At 44.3% G+C, this 21,217-nt stretch overlaps 1 protein-coding gene across 4 annotated transcripts in view; it reads right to left on the bottom strand.

Moving 5' to 3' along the window:
- Window positions 1-20,029, bottom strand: part of ssh2a (slingshot protein phosphatase 2a) — a 37,041-nt gene extending 17,012 nt beyond the window's left edge. For 2 of the 4 annotated variants that reach the window (XM_080025171.1, XM_080025172.1), the window contains exon 1: window positions 7,390-7,890. In XM_080025171.1, coding sequence (XP_079881297.1) covers window positions 7,390-7,517 — 128 coding nt within the window. In that variant the 5' untranslated portion in view covers window positions 7,518-7,890. Of the gene's footprint in view, window positions 1-7,389; window positions 7,891-16,545; window positions 16,590-19,919 lie in introns of those variants that run through there. The other 2 variants (XM_080025173.1, XM_080025174.1) reach the window with 2 other exon arrangements.
- Between the last annotated feature and the right edge of the window lie 1,188 nt (window positions 20,030-21,217).

Genomic DNA, 21,217 nt, shown 5'->3' with positions numbered 1-21,217 from the left:
GCCCTACACAGTTCTTGGTGATGTATCATGTCCCACTGCGCGCGCACAAACACACACACAGACACACACTGTACTTGGCAGTGACCATGTAAAGCAGTGCTACTACTGTACACAATGTCATCTGTAATACAACACTCACACTCTCCCTGGAAATCACTCATGGAAGGCCATGCACGTGAAGAAATGCAAAGGTGCTCTTTAACGCCTGTACAGACACATTGAGGAAAGTGGAATAGAAGTCTGACTGTTGGATAAGTGTTTGGGGGGGGGGGGCTGTGAAAGACTCAACTTCACCTTCTAAATATACAGTAGTCCTTTAAAAGTCTCAGCTATTGATAGGCTGCATTCAGAGGAGCTGGGTCAACACACTGTACATGGAAGCTTTGACACCGCAGTAAATTTACTGTGTAATTATTATATAATATCAATTATATAATAACATTACTAATAAGTTAAGTTAAGTTAAGTTAAGTTATCTTTATTTGTCAGTTGTACACGAGGCACATTGAAATTCGTCTTTTCGCATATCCCCTCTCAAGTTACCACACTTCGGAGGGGGTCAGAGCGCAGGGTCAGCCGCAGTACAGCGCCCCTGGAGCAGTTTGGGGTTAAGTGTCTTGCTCAAGGACACAATGGTAGAGATGGTGGGCACCGTAGACGCAATACCAGACACTGCTAGTTTTACAACTAACACCCTCCTGTCCGGTGCCGGGGATCGAACCAGCGACCTCATGGTTACTGGTCGGCCACCTTTTCCATCCTACCACCCCATCCTAATAGTTGCATTAAACGAGGGAATCTGAATTCATCTCTTTGAGCTATAGGAAATTATATCTATAGTTCAGTAGTTTCATAAACAGACATATAAACATATTTTCAGAGAACCCATTCTGCAAATCTTTGCAACAATGAGACCTTGTCATTGTGACATTATCATGGTCCACTTAAAAATCACAGGTGTCTGCAGTCTGAATTGATTTACACTGATACATTGTAACCATGTAACTAGCTGGACTTTCTCTCTCCCTGGGAGGAGTCAAAGAATGACCGGGCCAATCAGGGCCTTCGTCCTGACCTTACGTTCATCCCTAAGTGGAAGGCAAAGGCAAGCCCCGATTGGTTAATTCATGGAGCCGTCAACCCGTCTATCTAGTCTCTGGTCAGACCGGGCCCTTCCCCACTTTCTGTCCGTATGGGGGAAGGCAGGCAGCCACTGATTAGTTCATGTAGTGGTTGAAGGCTGGTCTCAGGAGGCTAGCTTCTACTAAAGGACAAACGTAAGGAAACACAGGCCCTGATTGGCCCGGTCATTCTTTGACCAGACTCCACCTCCACGGAGATGGAGAAAGTCCAGACTGATCTGCGGGAGAGAAACAAATGTGAAGCCTGCGAGATCAGTGTGGTCTCACCAGGCTAAGGCTGCTGGAATGCACCCCAGATGAACTACTTTATTTGTAAATTGAGATCAATGTAATGTTCTCAATGGAATGTGTCAAGAGAAATGGAAAGGATTATTCAATCAGAGAAGCTTTAAAAGCAAGTGGGTAAATGGGAAGACAGCAATGCAAAAAACTAAATTTGACTTTCACCAAACTATGTGAATGAGGTGCTGGGCAGTGAAGGATGATAAAGAGAGTGTGTAGCAGAGACTATGGGTGGGTCATCTTTTGGCATGCGGCCATTCCAGGCTTTAGGCAGAAGTGAAGCAGTAGGTACTTGTTAGGGCATCACACACACACACAGACACACAATCATCACTATGTAAGGGCCACACTCCACATAGTGGGCAGATAACTTGGTTGACCCCCACCCCTCTGCCCGTGTCCATATTAGTCACTCTCGGGAGGAGAGTGGGATAAATATAGGCTCTGGCACTATGCAGGGCCGGCCCACACTAAGGCCTTCACCAGTTATTCAGACACATTCAGCCCGCTGGAAAGAGGGGGAGATGGCCGTCTGTGTGTGTAGTATGTAGAGATTCACAGGTGGATGTTAGGCCTTGATAATTGGAGGCACTGCCATGGATACTGAGTGACCAGCAGAAGACTGCGACGGATGGATGAGAAGTGAGAAAAGTCAAGTCCATGGGTTGTCAAGAAGTAGAGGGGTGTACGTATAGCTCCGAAACTTAACAGAGTCTGACTGGCCAGTATGAAGGGACTGTCACTCTCCACTAAACAGTCTAATAGAGGAAAATGTCCACCAGAAATAAGTTCAGCACACTGTATTATTAGGCAAAGCGATAGTCACGAGGACAGCCAGAGCAGAAGAAGGTCAGGACTGATAAAGAGGGATGGGGGAACCAGGTCAAACACAAGCAACTGGCATGAACACCAGTCAACAACAATGGCCAGACATATTTTCTTCTCTATGCTTGTTGTGAGTGTGGACCCCTTGCTTCATGAAAAAGGTTTGCTTACAGTTGATCTAATGTGTTGGCCCATGGTTGGAGAAGCAGCCAACTGAGTGAGTGAACTAAACATACCTGAGCCAGTGTGCTATTCTGAGAGGGATTCACATTACATTTAAACCTCAAACTTCAGACAGACAACGGGAAGAGAAACAAAACTGATGCTCAATTAAATATAAATTGAATGCTGCTGGGTAAGTTGTAATAATGGTGGGTCGGTACAATGGCTGAATAAGTGGTTGGATTACCAAGTTGATAGTTTGAAGTATTTAAACGAAACTTACTTTACATCATAACTTAATAACATCCAGGAACTTCCAGGAAACTTAACAAACACTATCAAATAACCAGCTGTGATAGCTGCCCCGCTCGTCTCATCCTAAACCGTCTACTGAAGCTACTTATAGAAAAGCAAGTTATGTAGGTTATATGATTTAGTTACACACACACACACACACACACACACACACACACACACACACACACACACACACACACACACACACACACACACACACACACACACACACACACACACACACACACACACACACACACACACACACACACACACACACACACACACACACACACACACACACACACACACACACACACACACACACACACACACGAGGTGACCTACAGTATCTCACAAAAGTGAGTACACCCCTAACATTTCTTCAAATATTTCATTATATCTTTCCATGCGACAACACTGAATAAATGACACTTTGATACAATGTCAAGTAGTCAGTGTACAGCTTGTATAACAGTGTAAATTTACTGTCCCCTCAAAATAACTCGACACAGCCATTTATGTCTAAACTGTTGGCAACAAAAGTGAGTACACCCCTAAGAAAATTTTTCCAAATTGGGCCCAAAGTGTCAATATTTTGTTTTGCCATCATTATTTTCTAGCACTGCCTTAACCCTCTTAGGCATGTAGTTCACTAGAGCTTCACAGGTTGCAACTGGAACCCTCTTCTACCCATTCATGACGACATCAAGGAGCTGGTGGATATTAGAGTCCTTGCGCTCCTCCATCTCCCGTTTGAGGATGCCCTAAAGATGCTCAATAGGGTTTAAGACTGGAGACATGCTTGGCCAGTCCATAACCTTTACCCTCAGCTTCTTTAGCAAGCCAGTGGTCGTTCGGAGGGGTGTTTGGGGTCGTTATCATGTTGCAGTACTGCCCTGCGGCCCAGTTTATGAAGGGAGGGGATCATGCTCTGCTTCAGTATGTCACAGTACATGTTAGAATTCAATGAACTGTAGATCCCCAGTGCTGGCAGCACTCATGCAGCCCCAGACCATGACACTCCAACCACCATGCTTGACTCTAGGCAAGACACACTTGTCTTTGTACTCCTCACCTGGTTGCCGCTCCACACTCTTAACACCATCTGAACCAAATAAATGTATTTTGGTCTCATCAGACCACAGGACATGGTTGCAGTAATCCATGTCCGTAGTCTGTTTGTCTTCAGCAAACTTTTTGTGGGGTTTCTTTTGCATCATCTTTAGAATAGGCTTCCTTCTGGGATGACAGCCATGCAGATCAGTATGATGCAGAGTGCGGCGTATGGTCTGAGCACTGATAGGCTGACCCCCCACCCCTTCAAGCCCTTCAGCAATGCTGGCAGCACTCATACGTCTATTTTCCAAAGCCAACCTCTGTGTACGACGCTGACCATGTGCACTCAACCTTCGTAAACTGGGCCGCAGGGTGGTATTGCAACATGATAACGACCCCAAACACACCTCCAAGACGACCAGTGGCTTGCTAAAAAAGCTGAGGGTAAAGGTTATGGCCTGGCCAAGCATGTCTCCAGACCTAAACCCTATTGAGCATCTTTGGGGCATCCTCAAACTGAAGGTGGAGGAGCGCAAGGTCTTTAATATCCACCAGCTCTGTGATGCTGTCATAAATGGGTGGAAGAGGGTTCCAGTTGCAACCTGTGAAGCTCTAGTGAACTACATGCCCAAGAGGGTTAAGGCAGTGCTGGAAAATAATGGTGGCCACACAAAATATTTACACTTTGGGCCCAATTTGTAAATTTTTTCTAAGGGGTGTACTCACTTTTGTTGCCAGCAGTTTAGACATTAATGGCTGTGTGTCGAGTTATTTTGAGGGGACAGTAAATTTACACTGTTATACAAGCTGTACACTGACTACTTCACATTGTATCAAAGTGTCATTTATTCAGTGTTGTCCCATGGAAAGATATAAAGAAAAATGTGAAGAAATGTGAGGGGTGTACTCACTTTTGTGGGATACTGTATATCCATCTGCCTATATATCCCTGTTCAGACGCTTCACACGTGCCTCACACTAATCAAACACACTTTGGTTTGTCACGTTTCAGTCTCGGTCTGTTTTTCTGCGACACTAGAAGCGGAAGAGAGGGGTTTACCGGTATTTTTCTAAAATTGGCATGATGACAATGGTGTTTTAGATGCCGTTTAGCTACAGGTAACACTTACCTCCACATACAGCCTGGAGGCTTGTAATTACTTATTTGCTTGTAAAACATTAGAGGGCCTGCTGCTGACACTCTGGCACCTACAAGGCATTCACACTATAAAACAAATACACATGTGTAAACAAACTAGGCGCTATTAATCAAAGGATGCAAAAATAAATCCCCTGTATGATGATAAGGGCCGTTGTCCTGTGAGCAATACAAAGGAGCGCTGATCAAAACAATCAGCAATCACCACACAATATGGCCGACAAAAGCAGGAAGTCAGGAGCGTCTCACATCTGGTGCTATTTATCAGACACACACGCACACACACGCGCACGCGCACACACACACACACACACACACACACACACACACACACACACACACACACACACACACACACACACACACACACACACACACACACACACACACACACACACACACACACACACACACACACACACACACACACACACACACACACACACACACACACACACACACACACGCCCGCTGCCAGTACACATGGTGTGTGCGTCTTGCAGTACAACATCTTCCCATAAACCTTCTATGGGAGGCAACTCGCATTAACCCTTTTATGTCTTCACTAAGAAAAAAAAAACTATTGAAAAGTTGTATTTCGCACATTTATTTTACTTCATTAAATAACTTGCCGGTAATAGGTTAAACAAAGACAATTAATTGTTCTTTTGTTTTTATCTTTTTAAAACAGACACCAAAGTATTTTATAAAAAAACTGTTGTATACGCCTCTACACCTCTGGGTTAAGAGAACAATAAATGGCAAAAGAAATTCCCTTAATGACTGGGTGCAGCCCCAATAAAGGCTGAATAACCTCAGCTCACAGTCATGTGTGAAACAGCTCAAAAACAATGCAATCGAGAGTCAGGACGCAGGTTGTCCTTGACTTTCCTGAGAAAGAAACACGACAGAGCCAATCCTCATGCAGCCCACAACCAAGTACTGACTGTTACAAAACTCAAAAACTGAAAAACTAAATACATTGATTTCTGGTTACTTGGTAATGTTGATGTCATCATCTTTTCATTCAGTTGTAGTCATTTTTACAGTGATGTGCAATATGCTTATCAGAGCCGACTCCAAAACTGAACAGATTAGACTATGATGTGTCCTAAAGGGCAAACATGTCTTCGCCACATGTTCAAGTCAATTAAGCCCTTACATCCAACAAGCAGAAAAAAAACCTGAACCTATTTGCCCTGATGTCTAGAAACACTGTTCACATATAAGATCACTGTGAGATGCATTAACAGTAAAAGCCCTCACTATATTAGACAGCTTTTGTGCTTTAAGTCACACAATGCTATTTAATAAGTGGCCAATCATACAGACATTTCCAGTGTAACCTACTACTGGATTACAAGGAGATGCATTGCCATAATGGCCAAGGATCTATATTAAAAGGTTACACATTCTTGGTTCCTGGTTCCCTGGACTGAAGTATCAGGAGCCAAGTGGGGGGCAGGCCAAGTTCTTTTGGGTCTGCTAAGAAAGATTACCTAACACTCTAAGAAACATTATCTAACAACCCAGTCAGAGACCTCAGCCAAGCACTTGATTGGTTATGTTATGGTTCAAAGCCACATTTTAAATAGAAATATAGACAATTGTACAGACATCGTTGCCATTTTCTGCCTTAGTTTTATTTATGTGATTTTCCTGAGTGTTATAGTTAAGCTAAAGTTAATGTTGAAAACTAAATATTTTGTCACACCAATCACTCATGTTTAAGGAAACAATAAGAACAGCCCTCAAGCCCTGGACTGTGTGTGTGTGTGTGTGTGTGTGTGTGTGTGTGTGTGTGTGTGTGTGTGTGTGTGTGTGTGTGTGTGTGTGTGTGTGGATAGATAAAGATAGATAGATAGAAGAATAACATTGTTGCTCCAGCAATAATAACACACCCAAAACCATTAGTCAAACTCTTAAATTGCAGTTGGCAGGAGAACATATGGTTGTCAAAAGGAATCCTTAGGAATGTGGATTCTCTCAGTGTTTGTATGGGCCTGTGTGTGAAACAGGGAGGATGATTCACACTTAGCAGAGCCATCCATTATGTCTTAGTTAGGTCAAAAGGGAGCGCTAAGATGAGTAAGACACTGCTACGTCAAAAGGAAATACATTCAACCATGAGTGATGTTGCAAAACTCTTACAAAATCGACAGCTTACTCATAATGTTGAAAGTGTGCCACATTATTAGCAGTATGTCCCAATGTGTACATGTGGGAAATGCTATATTGGCAGTTTGAGTATCCACTATATAAAAATGTAATCATCAAAACAATGGTCATTTCAGTTTAACTCCTTATTTGAGAGAGGAGTTGTGTTACTTTTTGACAACGTTTTAGTCTAATGTCTCTGCTTGTCATATGTATGGCTATATTTAATGTATCAATATGTTTTCAATGTATAAACATTCTCAAACTACACTGAACGTTTCGCAACTGGTCACTATTTGAACTCACAGCTGGTTGATTTGGTTTTTGGACACCACCGCGTCGTCGTTGCAGTAGGGCACCATGTTGGCCCCGCAGCACGAGCACACGCTGACCGCAGACGAGCAGTCGGATCCGGTCACCGCGCCGAGAGTCATGCCGGCGGACGGAGCGAAGAGAGGGTCAGGTGTTCTCGGTCCAAGAGGAAAAAACTTTTTTACTCCTCTCCCACGGTCATTTCAAGACGGGCAAACCACTGTTTCCTTAAAGGTGTTAATGTTCGTAGTATAGGCTAGTAGGAAAATCAATTCCGTAAAATATTAAAAAATAAATAAACAAAAAAGCTGATCCAATCAGTAACTCTGTGGCAATAAGCGAAGCAGCTGAAAAGTCTAGCACCGCGTGTTCCTGCTTGCTACTCCAATGCCTGGCAGCCCGGTGTTTCTCAATGAAGCCACGGCGAGTCCCATAGTGAGTCAATCCCCCGTACCGATTTGTAAATATTACTTCTCCCTGGTAGCCTGTCTACCTTTCCCCGTGTACAGTACTGAGACATATGACTCGAGTCAAAACTCTCAGCGGGGGAGTCATGCAAGGGAGGAGTTGGAGAGACATGTGGGTTTGGGAAAAGTGGGGAGCCAATGAGGACAACGGGGAAGTAGGACCGCGTCACCGCCCACACGAGAATCCCGACCTGCATGGGCACTTGCTGCAGGGACTGGGAGCATATTGACTAGTCCAGCTTGGTGGAGAGAGGAGTAGTTTGTACTCAAAGCGCTGGCAGGTGACTGCAGAAAAGATGTTGTTCCTCCTCTCTCTGGCTGAGGGTGTTAGTATCTATAACTTCACCGCTTGTGGTGTTTGGTTAAGAAAAAATGTGCTTACTGTTGGTTGGCCATGGAACATTGTTGACTATGCAATTCATATTATGCAACATAATATCGTAGGTAAGACTATACAGACTTGTTTTTTTTTTAAATAATCTAAATAAGGAGGCAATTTAGTTGGACGTATGTGCTGTCCAACAGCTGATTGAGTGTCCTGATACAACAGGGTCAATGGGATATGTGCTCCATAAGCTGAGGTAATGTAATGGAGTCAATTAAATGCACATGGGCTCTTGCTTTGGCAGTGGACTCACTGAGGAGACCTACTTGTCTCCCCCCCCCACTCCTCCACCCCACTCCTCCACCCTGTTCTCCCAATGCCAAAAAACCTTGTGGCTGAGTTACATAACCAGCATGAACAAACGAGAAGCAGCAGGCTGAAGTCATACTCCTGCAGTATCTGAGGGGGTGAGGGCATGGAGAAGATACACCGGAGCCTGTCCCCTTCAAGACAGTGTCCAAACCCTTCACTTCAACTTACTAGATAAATTGTGTATCAGCTAACATGCTGCGTGCTGTGAGATGGACACCGTGTTTTGATTCGGTTTTACAGCCCATTAAACGTTTTATGTTCTTCTGGCATGCCGACAACAATTTGAAAAACACTGTAAAAGCACTACATGAAGCCTCAACCCAACGCAATACTCCCAGCAGCTTGAGCAACATGGCCAAAACGTGAGACTGAAACCTCTGTGGCACATGGCGTCTAGATAGTGGATCCCAGCTTTATGTTGATGTTTATGGAAGACTTGGGAGACTTTATGTTTTGTCTGTTTGTTCTATAGGGAGTTTGTCTGAGAAACAGCTAGGGCACTATTAAGTATGCTGGTATACAACAGGACCCCTGGCTTAGTGTTCACAAACTTCACTTAACTCCCTGTGATGATCTGCACTGTAGGCTTGTGTTCTAGGACCGTGCTCAGTATTTAGAGAAAAACACAACCAAATACAGAAACACTGCAAGTGGCACATACGAAAACAAAAGCGGAGGACATTAAAATATCTATTACCACTATTTTTAATTTAGAGGTCAGTCCCCCCCTCCCCCCTCCCTCATGTCAACAGATCCCTGGACTTTGTATGCAGGCTATTCTGTGTCATAAAGGGGGACAACAAAACACACCTATGTACAGTAATAATAATACAGGAATGTGTATGGCAAGATGCTTGACAGAAGTTTAGTAAAAAAAAAAGAAATCTGAAGAATCTTCCCTTTAAGCCACTGAAACAAAATGTAAGACTAATTATATAACCTTGACATCTTGCCACAACTGTCACAAATGTATCTAATTCAATTCTGAAGCACGTTAAAAACATGTTTTCGGTTTGTGTTTATAACTTAACCGTGAGACAGAGAACAGGCCAGCATTTTAATTGAATTGTCCTCCTTCCTTCTGTTTATACTTCTTGACTGAACAAACACACTTAGCCAAAGCTTTTTGTAGGCGACATGTTTTCAACTGATGTTCGAAAAATTAAAAAAATTCAACAGAACAATAATAATAATAAATCAGCTACGGCAATTTTCCCTAAATCATATTATCAACGCGTTACAATCCCTAGACGTTTTTACCTATTTCATCACTAATGAACAAATACACAACAGGTGTCAGTGAATGTGTATGTTTCCACACTAGACTCCCAAAGTTCTCTGCCTATATAGAGTTCAACTAATTAGATCACCATATGAAACAAAAACACACCATCATCCCCTGCGCTCCTGCGGTCACACACCACATTTCATATCCAGTCTCACCTTCTCATGGACGGCTATTGCATCACAAGGCAGGCTGGTCTAACGAGCTCTGGCAGGAGAACTGTGACCGCAGTCACAGCTAGTGCTCTTGTCAGGTGGATCTGTTTAGTGTTGTCAAATTTACCAGCAGTCAGTGGGAACTTGTTTCGTCTGTTGGCCCGTAACCTGAGAGTTTGTTGTGGTGTTGACACAGCCCTGGATAAATTGCATAAGGCTCCTTTGCTTCATGTCTTTCCTCTGTCACTCGATGAGAATGGGCAGAAACATGCAGGTCAAGGTTACTGGCTGCAGTTTAGGGAGTTTTGTTTAGGGAGTTTGCAGGGTTTTTGAAAATCGTAACATGAAGGTCAGCACCAAGGTTGCTGTTTATAACGCTGTCTGTCTCTCCACTCTGCTCTATGGGGCAGAGTCATGGACCCCATACCGCCAGCACATCACTAACCTAGAGGCCTTCCACATCCGCTGCCTACAGAAGGTCCAGGGTCTGTCCTGGGAAGATCGAACGCCCTATACAGACATCCTCCGCAACACTGGCTCTGTCTGTATGGAAGCAGCTGTGGCCAAGAAACACCTGCGCTGGATAGGGCACACTATTCGTATGCCTGAACACCGCCTGCCCCGCCAAGTCCTCTATAGCCAATTACTGAGCGCAAAGCACTCCGCTGGAGGGCAAAAGCGGCGCTTTACGGACTACACCAGGGACCTCCTAAAGCGAGCGAACATCCCCCTCACACAGCTTGAAAACCTGGCCACTTACAGATCTGAAAAACAGAAGATCGGAGAGGCGCACCCAGCGACACCAGCGGGCGGCTGGTGTCCCCCTGGCATCTGGGTTCCCGTGCTCCATCTGCGGGCGAGTGTGCGGCTCAGGAATTGGACACTTCGCCCACGAGAAGTGGCACCAGCGGCAACGTCGCTGACCCCCCCTCTCCCTACCCTTCCCCAACCCCATCCTTGGAGCAAGCGTCATCATCGAAAACGATGGACAGCTAAGATGGAGTGTGTATGTGTAGTGTGTGTGTGTGTGTGTGTGTGTGTGTGTGAAGAGTGGGTAAGAGTGAGCCCTATACCATCCTTCTCCCCTACTTGGTCAGTGCCATGTAGCCAGCTGTTGGACCATATACTGATACATACTGTTGGCCTAACTGTTCTATAATCAAAAGGACGCACCAGTTTGGTCTATACTTGAAGCTTCAGAGCTATATGACCTACAATATGATATACTGTACCTTTAAGAATTTCTAGAATAAAAACATCCTGCTTCCATCTTAAAATGTCCATCACACTGAAGAAAGGGTGATTTAGTATTAATAGCATTGGCTTCAACTTAGTCTAATAACCTCAGAACAAACATAAAAAAAACCTGTTTAAGACTGAAAACAAAGGCAAGGCAAGGCGGAACAGCTGGACAACAACGCCTTATGTTCAAATGTTTGCTAAGCACTCAGCCCACTCTGTTGCGATAGGAACACTTAACCTTGGAGAAACAGGGAGCCCCTCATGAAAGCCAGATAAGACAGACAAAGACGGATTTGTAAGCAGCATAGTAGATGTACTGTATATTATGTACTGTACTGAAGCAGCTATACAAAAAAGAAAATCAACTCTTGGGTTTGAGAGCCTACAGAAGTTCAGAAGAAAATGGTATCCCAACACAATTTGGACCCAGCAACACACATTACACATGTTTGTTGTATGTTGATGTTGTTGCTTATTTGCTGCAGCTTGTTATACCACAACATTGAGGGAATGCATTTTTGATTAATTGTAGTTCATTTGTAATGACCATTTATTTTAAATGCTTTACAAACAATACATTATGTGTACATACACTGCCTTTTATTCCACACATGCTATATTGTGTGCATTGAAATATTGAAAAAAAGCAGGCAGCACACATGCAATCTCTTTTGTTTTTAGTGGTGGGAAACTGACCTGACATATGATACATACAGTCCCTCATATATAGGACAAGGCGTACTTCCTGTTCTAACAGGTGAACTGTATAGGAAGACAGGAGGCAGGTGTGGAAATGGCAGGTCTTGTGAACTGAGAGCGGCATGTCTCCGCATGAATAGACGGTGTTTAAACAGCTTAGCCTTTTTGTTGGTTACATCACCTCGCCCTACTTGTTCTTCTAATAGCCGACTCATTCAATGCTTGGCCTGGTGAACCTGCTCTGCCTGTGTGCACCTGGGTTAGAGATGATATATACGAGAGGCATTACTCGGATACTGAATAGTGCAAGAAATAGACGCGCACCGTAAATGATTTGGACCAGCCGGGTGTGTCAGAATGTTTAGTCATGCTGTTCTGCTGTAACGGCGGCTCCCAAAGACAGGCCATTCAAATCATCTGAAAACTCTTTAAGCAACACATTACTTTTTATTATCATCCCAAACAAATGGGCCACTGTAAATATAGCTACAATGCTACAATGATGTGTATTGCACTGTGTGAAGGGAAATGCTCTCCAGCGGGGGAAGACAATGGACAAACAAGGTCAGACAGAGTACAGATGTAACACCACCCAACTTTCTCCTAAGGATTTTTTTTCTCTCTCTCATCATCAAAACAGCTGCCTTTGACCACCACAGTATTTACAATACCTTTACACAGCTCTAAAGGAACAATGGCGTTGCTTCATACGATGATAAGTTACAGGACATTTCAGTGTGTGCATGTTGTTTAGGGTGGCTGAACGCTGTATTACTTGGACATTAACCACAACTACCATACTTGACCATACAAAACATGTGTATTACGTTTCAAATCTTGTGACGCCGCGAACTTTGACGGCCCATGCCAAGTCACAAGATGTCTTCAGAGAAAGTCACAGGAAAGAGGGGGGGAGGAAGAGCCTCTTTTGTTCAGCAGCCACAGCTGTTATCATGGCTGTGTTTTTTTTTTTTACCATTTTCCCCCAAAAAGGAAAAAGAAATCAAATTATGTTTCGTAGCTCCGCGGGTAAGAAAACATAAAAAAGTTTCAAACTTCAAGGTCCTTGTGAACCAGTGTCATTCCTGATACAACTGTGTGTGTCAGAGATTCATCATTGCACTGCAGTAATACAGTTATATACTACATTGCAGTAGTGCGGGGAGAACAGACGGCTGTTTGTGTGCGTCTGTGTGAAAGAGAGGTTGACGCAGAGACGGAGAAGAAGAGGGAGAGGGAGAGATACAGGGCGTGAGTCTGTGGGAAGTAGTGAACTCAATAACTCTGTGTGAGGAAGAGTGAGGAATCAAGACTGAGTGAAATATTACTGCAATGCAAAAGCCAAAGCTTGCCTCAGTCTCAGTGGCCCCTTTACACTACACTACATTGGCCTGCAATGTTATGCTACTTGAATCCACATGTAGGGTGGGGAGCACACCGTTAATTGGACCTCCAGCTCTTATGTAACATGCATTAGGGCTCACTCAGCGAGGCCCTTGGCTGCACCCTGCACGTCTCCGCCAGTGTGTTTTTGTGTGTGGATTTGTGCTAACACTGAGCCATGTGGTAAACCAGGACCATAAGGATGTCAGGCGTATGGGGAATAAGCTCTGTGTGTGTGTGTGTGTGTGTGTGTGTGTGTGTGTGTGTGTGTGTGTGTGTGCGTGCGTGCGTGCGTGAGTGCGTGCGTCTTTACAATGACTTCAGCGGCTGCTGTTGCTTTGTTGTATTACCTAACAGATAAGTAAGACCACATGTCCTCCTCGGCCCGATGGGGGTGTGTTAAAGGCTCGCAGGAGTGATGTCACCCATATTCAATGTTCATACTTGTGCGATATTAGTGTAAAATTCATTTTAGTATGTTCCACTTTGGGTTACACTCCTAAAGCTGATGTTGTGCACAGGTAAGTGCTCAACGAGACACACTTTGCTTATCTCGGGGCCAGTTGACAATAGAGTGAACGGACAATAAGGTTTTATCTTATCTTGTCTAAGGTGTAATGATAAACTGAAATTATTATGGTATGGTTTTGCACGTGTTTTTGACATTCATATACCACTGCGAATGAGGTCCTACTTTTTCAGTTTGTACACATGTTAGTCTAATTTGGTTGAAAGTTGAAGAAGTGAACAATTTTTGGTGCAATCCATATCCAGGTTTGATGCAGCAAGTTTAAAAAAAGTAAAACATAATAACATAACATAACATAAATCTTTGTTCAGCCCCTACATGTCTCTGGTCCGTCTGATGGTCCAGAAATGGTGACCTAAGCCAGCGAGCATAACTACTAAGAAAAAAAACACTGCTGTACTTTTTCTTTACTGTGAGTCATTTGTGGACATAATTGGTTAAAGCTGCTGCATACATCAGCCTCAGTAACATTATGGCTTAGGTTAGACAATGCATGAACCCACAATTCAAATGTCTTGAACCTGACAGTGGGTGCACAATTCAACCCAACCATCCTAATTAAGCTTAGACCAGTGGGAGCCTGGCCGGCCTTTTTTTAGATGAGTTGGATTCTGGCAGCCACTGTCTGTCTTGCTGGGCGTGTGCAGTGTGGAGAGAGAGAGAGAGAGAGAGAGAGAGAGAGAGAGAGAGAGAGAGAGGGGTCCAAGACACGCATGGATGAAATGTGAGAGTTCTCCTGGTTAACCTCCAAAGCCCAAGAAAAAGAGGCTTACGCAATCCAAAGGTTCAATCTCCTTCTCCTGACAGAGTGGACTGGAACGGACCAGCAGAGTCTGCACAGTTAGGACTCTGGTTGACATTTGTCCTTATCTCTTGCTTTGTTTGGGATTTCAGAGGTACAATCTTATAGTGTGTGCCAATCATTCAGTTCTACCCTGTATAGGGTGTAGGGGCCCAACCAATTTGGATTTTCTGGGGGCGATACCGATTATAGGCAGAAGAAAAATCCGATAACCGATTAACCGGACGATTATTACTATTCTGAACCCTTAAATGTATACCTAAAAGTTTTACTGTACCTTTAAATGTGTTAGAAATGTGTCTAAAGTGATATGGGGCATTTTTAAACTCAAGATTCAACTCATTTTATCTTACTGCAAGTCAAGAGATGACCAGGGCCTCTGCTATTGGTTGCAGGGAGAAAAGTCAATGTAGTGTAAATGAATCCAATGTTTTACAATACACCTGCTGCTGCTGTAAATAGGCTAGAGCCTTAATGCTATTCATTAAGGCTACATCCAGGGCAGCAATGCATCTCACTAAACACCATTGCTTGATAAAAAGATTATTATAATTTAATATAATTAAAAAAAATATGTATTCTGATATTCTCCCTTGTATGAGTCTGTGTTGGAGTGTAGAAGCATATCTGTCAAGCATTACTGCAGTGGCTCATTACCACCAGCCTCATAAAACAGTACAGTGCAAGACTTATCGCCGATAGCATAGGAATACAGACACAGGAATTCAATTGCTGAAGCTATAGCTATTCAGATTGCACTTCAAAGCTTAGATTAGTTCAACAAAGTCCCTTACAAAGTCCATCAGAGATGGAAAAGGCTGTGCAGGCTTTGATGTTCCACTCCCCTGTTCAATGATTGGGAGCCAGGCGTCTCCGTGGACCGACTGCAATGGAGGGATAACATTTAAAGTGACAAGAGACTCTGTGTAAGCCCTCGGCACAGTGAGTTTTAATGGTCAGTAGCAAAAGGTTACAGACAAAAAAATAAGTCAAAACGCTCACACAAACATGAAGCCCATGTGTTTCAGCTTGTCCCCTGCATGGCCTATGGATTTTCACTCAAATTCTTTGAAAAGGGGGCCTGAGCCAGCCCAATGACAAAGCCATGGAGACAGAAGTCATCTAAAGGGCAGTACCAGTGGTGGTGACGTCTGTGTCTTTTATGAAGATATACAGATACACATCAAAGGCAAATCATCTACTCAACCACAACATACAGGTGGAAGCATGCAAATCATCCCCCAGCCTACCACTCACCAAATATTGACAACATTTCTCACCGAGGTATTATTAGTTTTTGCAGCATGAAAAACTATTAAAAAACCATAGTCGCGGATTCTCTGTTGCAATGGCACGATTAACAGCCATTAAGTACTCTTATATTACCGTGTGAAATGAACAGTGTATTTGTATACGTCAATACACAACTATGAGTTCCCGGACATGAGTTAGTTTTGTGAGACTGTTGTCTAAATGAAGCTATCGGATGACAGCAGTGTTGATGGACAATACTCATTTTGTTTCTAATTGGAAAAAACTCATTCCTGCAGTTTTGGTTGAAGCAGGGACACAGATATTGTTTTTATGTTGGTGTCATGGATGCACTGCTTTTATTTTGACAAATGGTAAGTGTTGCCTTTTGCAGCTTGAATGTATTGGGCTGCACTGTGTAAAATGAATGCAAAACGCGTCATTAATGCTTACAGTGGGCTTCTGTGAAAAACAAACAGTGTGGTTCAGTCATTTTAGAAACACTGTGTACTGTCTCCCCCTGGTGGCCAGAATCTCAATTGCAGTGCAGTGTGTGTGTGTGTGTGTGTGTGTGTGAAAGAAACTTGTAGTCCAGATAAAGTGGACACAAATAGTATGAAAACACATGAAGCTGTCTCACCTCCTGGGTTGGGAGCGGCGGTCATCCTCACCACTGCCCGACTCCTAGAGAAGACAGACAGACAGACAGACAGACAGACAGACAGACAGACAGACAGACAGAAAAACATCATCATCAAATCATCAAAAGCAATATGCATTCAGTCCTAAACCCAGCAGCTGACATTTCAAAAAAGAAGACACTGTATCACATTGACCAAAGAGACACAGGGAAGCTTTTTGCATCATACACTGAGTCAGACTCAATTAACCTTGCATCAAAAGAGTGATAAAATGGCTGACGGCTAGGTCAGGCCTTTCATCTGTGACTTGAGTTACAAGGCAGAGCCATGCGTGGTAGTTGGAATGTCAGGCAGGGACCAGGGCTAAAGCTCTAACAGACTGAGTGTCCGTCCGTCTGTCCGTCCGTCCATCCATCCGTGCCCTTCCCCTCGCCGGCTCTCTTTTTTCCAAAATGCAATCATCCTACCCCCCACCACTGCATCCACACACACACACACACACACACACACACACACACACACACACACACACACACACACACACACACACACACACACACACACACACACACACACACACACACACACACACACACACACACACACACACACACACACACACACACACACACACACACACAATTTTAATCCCAGCCTGTTTCGGTAATCCCTCGCAAAACTCAGGGAACTTTCTCTTTGGCATCAATCTGACAATCCTTGCTACTACGCAGGCTAAAACACACACACACACACGCGCAGAAAACCCCAGATGCATTCAGAATGGATGGACACACTGGGATAGGCACAGTCATGATGGGACAATGAACATTAAAGACGCTACTGAAGGATGATGGTGCGTGATGATGGAAGGGTAGAAGGTTAGGCGGAGAGATGGATGCAATAGGTCATGAGGCGCAGAAGAGGAAGAGAAGGATGGACTTTTCATTTATCTCTGTGTCCTCTTCCACCGATGTGATTAGACTCTCTCTCTCTCTCTCTCTCTCTCTCTCTCTCTCTCTCTCTCTCTCTCTCTCTCTCTCTCTATCAGCAGCCAAACACAGCCTGCCTTCAAGACAGAATATGGTGACACAGGAGAAATAGGAGAGCATGCATGGACTCAAAATGCTTCCTGCACACACACACAAACACCTGACAAAATGCTGAGCTCAGCAGATTTCAAAGGCAAATGTGATACCAACTATACCATGACCCCACTGCGGATCACTCACACACACACACACACACACACACACACACACACACACACACACACACACACACACAACCAATGCAAGCAGGGGATGTTTTCTTTCAATATGTGATTAAAACAACGTGCGGCTAGTAGAGGCCAACTGTCACGAGAAATGTAATGTAACCTTGTCTCCTTTCATTGCTTATGTGTTGAAAAACTTGAATCCATCGAAGTAAGACCTATGTTTCCCTTGCATTGTCTGTCACCAGATTGTATTCACAAGGCAGAAAGGGAATGGGGCGAAAGGAACACATTTGTAAAGGAAAAACAAATGAAGTATCTAGAATAAATAAAGAAACAACAACATACTGTGGAAAGTCTGACCATGGCATGGATATAATGATGATCACCATGGTTACCATGCCACTGCATGGATGTGTAGGGAGTGGCCTTATAGCCAATGAGAACCGGGGATTTAGTGTGCTGCTAGGCAGATTACTATACACTATGTCACTGTAGCGTGGCTACTATCCCCCACTGTGTGAAACGCAAAATGCTAGCTGTGTTCTATGATGAGTCAATAATATGTAACCTGTGTTTCATTTGCCAAAGCCCTGATAAAGAAAGCTTTAGGAGTGCTGAAGTGGCAAAGGCATTCCAGCTGTGCCTCTCGTGATGGTGCATCGTTCTGTTTGGAGCTCACCACAGCTCTTTCCTCCACACACTAACACTGCTCTGCTCTGCTCTGCTCTGTGCTGCTGTCCCATTCCCAGTGCTCTGCCCTCTAGTGCAGCCTCTCAGCCCCAGAGCCTCACAGGAGCCTCCCATCAGGAGCTGGTCTCATGACAAGCAGCTGGTAGCCTCCCCACATGGGATCCTCACGCTATACCATCAAGATACAAACTCTCACTGCTGCATCTCACAATGCATTCCCAAGTTGTGTCTGTCTGTGTGTACTATGTCTTTTATCTGGCACAAGTTTTCACAAACACACACACACACTGTTTCCAAAAGGGCATATTCCAATGAAAGCTCTGAACTGCAATGCCATCGAATGACATGTGTGATGTGTTTAGTCTGCTTTAATAATTCATAAGCTTTTTCTTGAGGGGTTTTCTCAGCCCACGCCACAGTCCCCAACCCAACCACAAGCACAGTGCTAACATCACTTCCAGCCATTATCAAATGTTAAGGCCTCTCATGTGTCTGCAGGGCATTTTCCTCACCCATTCTCCATTTGCATGGCTGTCCCATGTCCATCAGACCAGGCCTTGATACCTGGGTGGGGGACGCAGTCACTCACTTACACAACACTGAGAATAGATTGGACTGCACATCGCTGCACTCTGCACAATGTTGTTTTGTAGTTTGATAGACGCGAGGTGATTGTTTTAACATCCAGTCCAACAGACTCTTTAACATTACCCCCTGCGCATATTATCACTGTGGCTACTTAAGCCTCAACCTGGGGTAAGAGCACAGCACAGGTCTTATCTATGGCAGACACACACCCTCGCCCGGCCTGGATCTGTGTCAAGAGCTGGAGGCCAGACGTGTCAGAGGGGATAAGACGACTGACCCACTGCACCCAACGCCGTCTGACAGGCCTGTCACACTAACCCGCTTTCCAGGCAGCTCCTCTCCATTCACTGTCACTCCACTAACCGGAGGTAATAGCTCTCAGTTTGTATGGTGCTGACTTGACTGGCAATTTTAGACAAAGGCACATAGGGCTCCATATTACATGTTAATAACAATAGTATGAACATAAGAAATAATGAGTTTAACTGCTCCTTCAAGGTCCGAATAAAAATACGTTATATTTCGTCTTGGGGTTCCTCTGAAATTACTTTTGAGTTTTCAGGGAGGAAGTGAGTTAGCAAACGAGCCCTCTAAATGCTAGCAATATCTCCCCGAGTTGGAAGTTTGTTGTGTAGGAACGTGACACCTTAAATACGAAACTGAGTCAGTTAACTTTGTGCCAAGCTAAATAACTTGAAAGCCAACCCTTCACTCTTTGAGAGGTTGCTTTTTAGGTGACATGATTATGCTAGCAGCTAAGTTAGCCACCCATGTACATCTTCTATGCCGGGCAGGGAAGACCCAGCTGTAGTCTCGCTCTGACAGACAATCCAACGCAAAACTGAGGCGAAATGTCAAAGCAGTTGAAGGGTTACTCACAGACACAGAGGGGCTGGAGGTAGTGCTGGGTGTCGGCGACCGCTGTACGGTGACCAGCGCCATCCCGGCTGCTGCTGCTCACACCTCCGTCACCTCGGAGAATGAAGAGCCTGGGCGCGAGACATTATTTTGGGGCAGGAACTACAGTACGCCTGGCTCCCGAGGTTATTCCTCCGGTCGTTGCTTGTTTCCCCCCCCCCCCCCCCTAGTGTGTCAAGCTAAAAGATAGCAACCTAACATATCCGGTCTTTACTTTTTTCAAAATAAAAGTGTACATTCAGGGAGTATGGTATTAACCATGTAATTACTGTAGGCTATAAACCTCAAACAATACATTATTATTAAACAATTTATTTGAGAAGTAAGATTCAATAAGGTAGGCCAAAATTGCATTCATTAACCCGTTGTTTTCGTCGTTTTATAGACCTGTATCCTGTCAAAAATCCAAACTGTCTTTTGAAGTAGACAGTGCACTGCTTTTATTTTGAAAGAAAAATCCCATATCTTTCCATACTGTTTTGCTGGTGGTCCATGGTTTAACCATGGGTTTAACGAGGCTGTCTTGCCGGTGTCAGGCGCATGCGCCATAGCGACCAGCTGTCAAACGTGCTTGATGCTGGCTACACTCCCATTCATCCAAAAGGGTTTTACCAATTGAATGATCAATTACAAAGAAAGTAATACAGATGGATCAATGCAGTAGGTGACTGTAATAAACTGTTGTGCGTGTGTAGGCCTGTGTGTGCGTGCATGTGTGTGTGTGTGTGTGTGTGTGTGTGTGTGTGTGTGTGTGTGTGTGTGTGTGTGTGTGTGTGTGTGTGTGTGTGTGTGTGTGTGTGTGTGTGTGTGTGTGTGTGTGTGTGTGTGTGGTGTGAGATGGGCTGCAATAGGTGACATATAGGCTGTAGCATCATGCATAATGCATTACTATATGTGTTTTTCTGTTCCTACACATAGCAGGGGAAGACATGACCTTACAGCTTGGTGCTTCCATGTTGTTGAGTTACTCCGTCTCTCCTGGGAGAGAGGAGATGATAGGGGGTTGGGGGAGGTGTGTGTGTGTGTGGAGGACGATGGTGATAGGAGAGACAGAGGAGGTTCACCAAGGGAGAAGGAGGTGGAAGACTAGAGTGAAGGAGGTGTCAAACCAGAGAGATGGCAAAGGCCTTTCCCACTTACTTTTCAAGGTCCCTGCATTTGATTGAATGAGAGAGAGCATGTACTGTTGTGAGTGGTGTGGGGTTTGAAAGGAAGGTGTGGATGGATGGGAGGTCTATGTGAGGCCGGGGGTTTGATTC

The sequence above is a fragment of the Ammodytes marinus genome (assembly GCF_949987685.1).
Source record: "Ammodytes marinus genome assembly, chromosome: 3".
Classification (NCBI taxonomy): Eukaryota; Metazoa; Chordata; class Actinopteri; order Uranoscopiformes; family Ammodytidae; genus Ammodytes; species Ammodytes marinus.
Note: the sequence above shows the minus strand (reverse complement) of the source record. Positions and strands in the feature narration are given on the sequence as shown.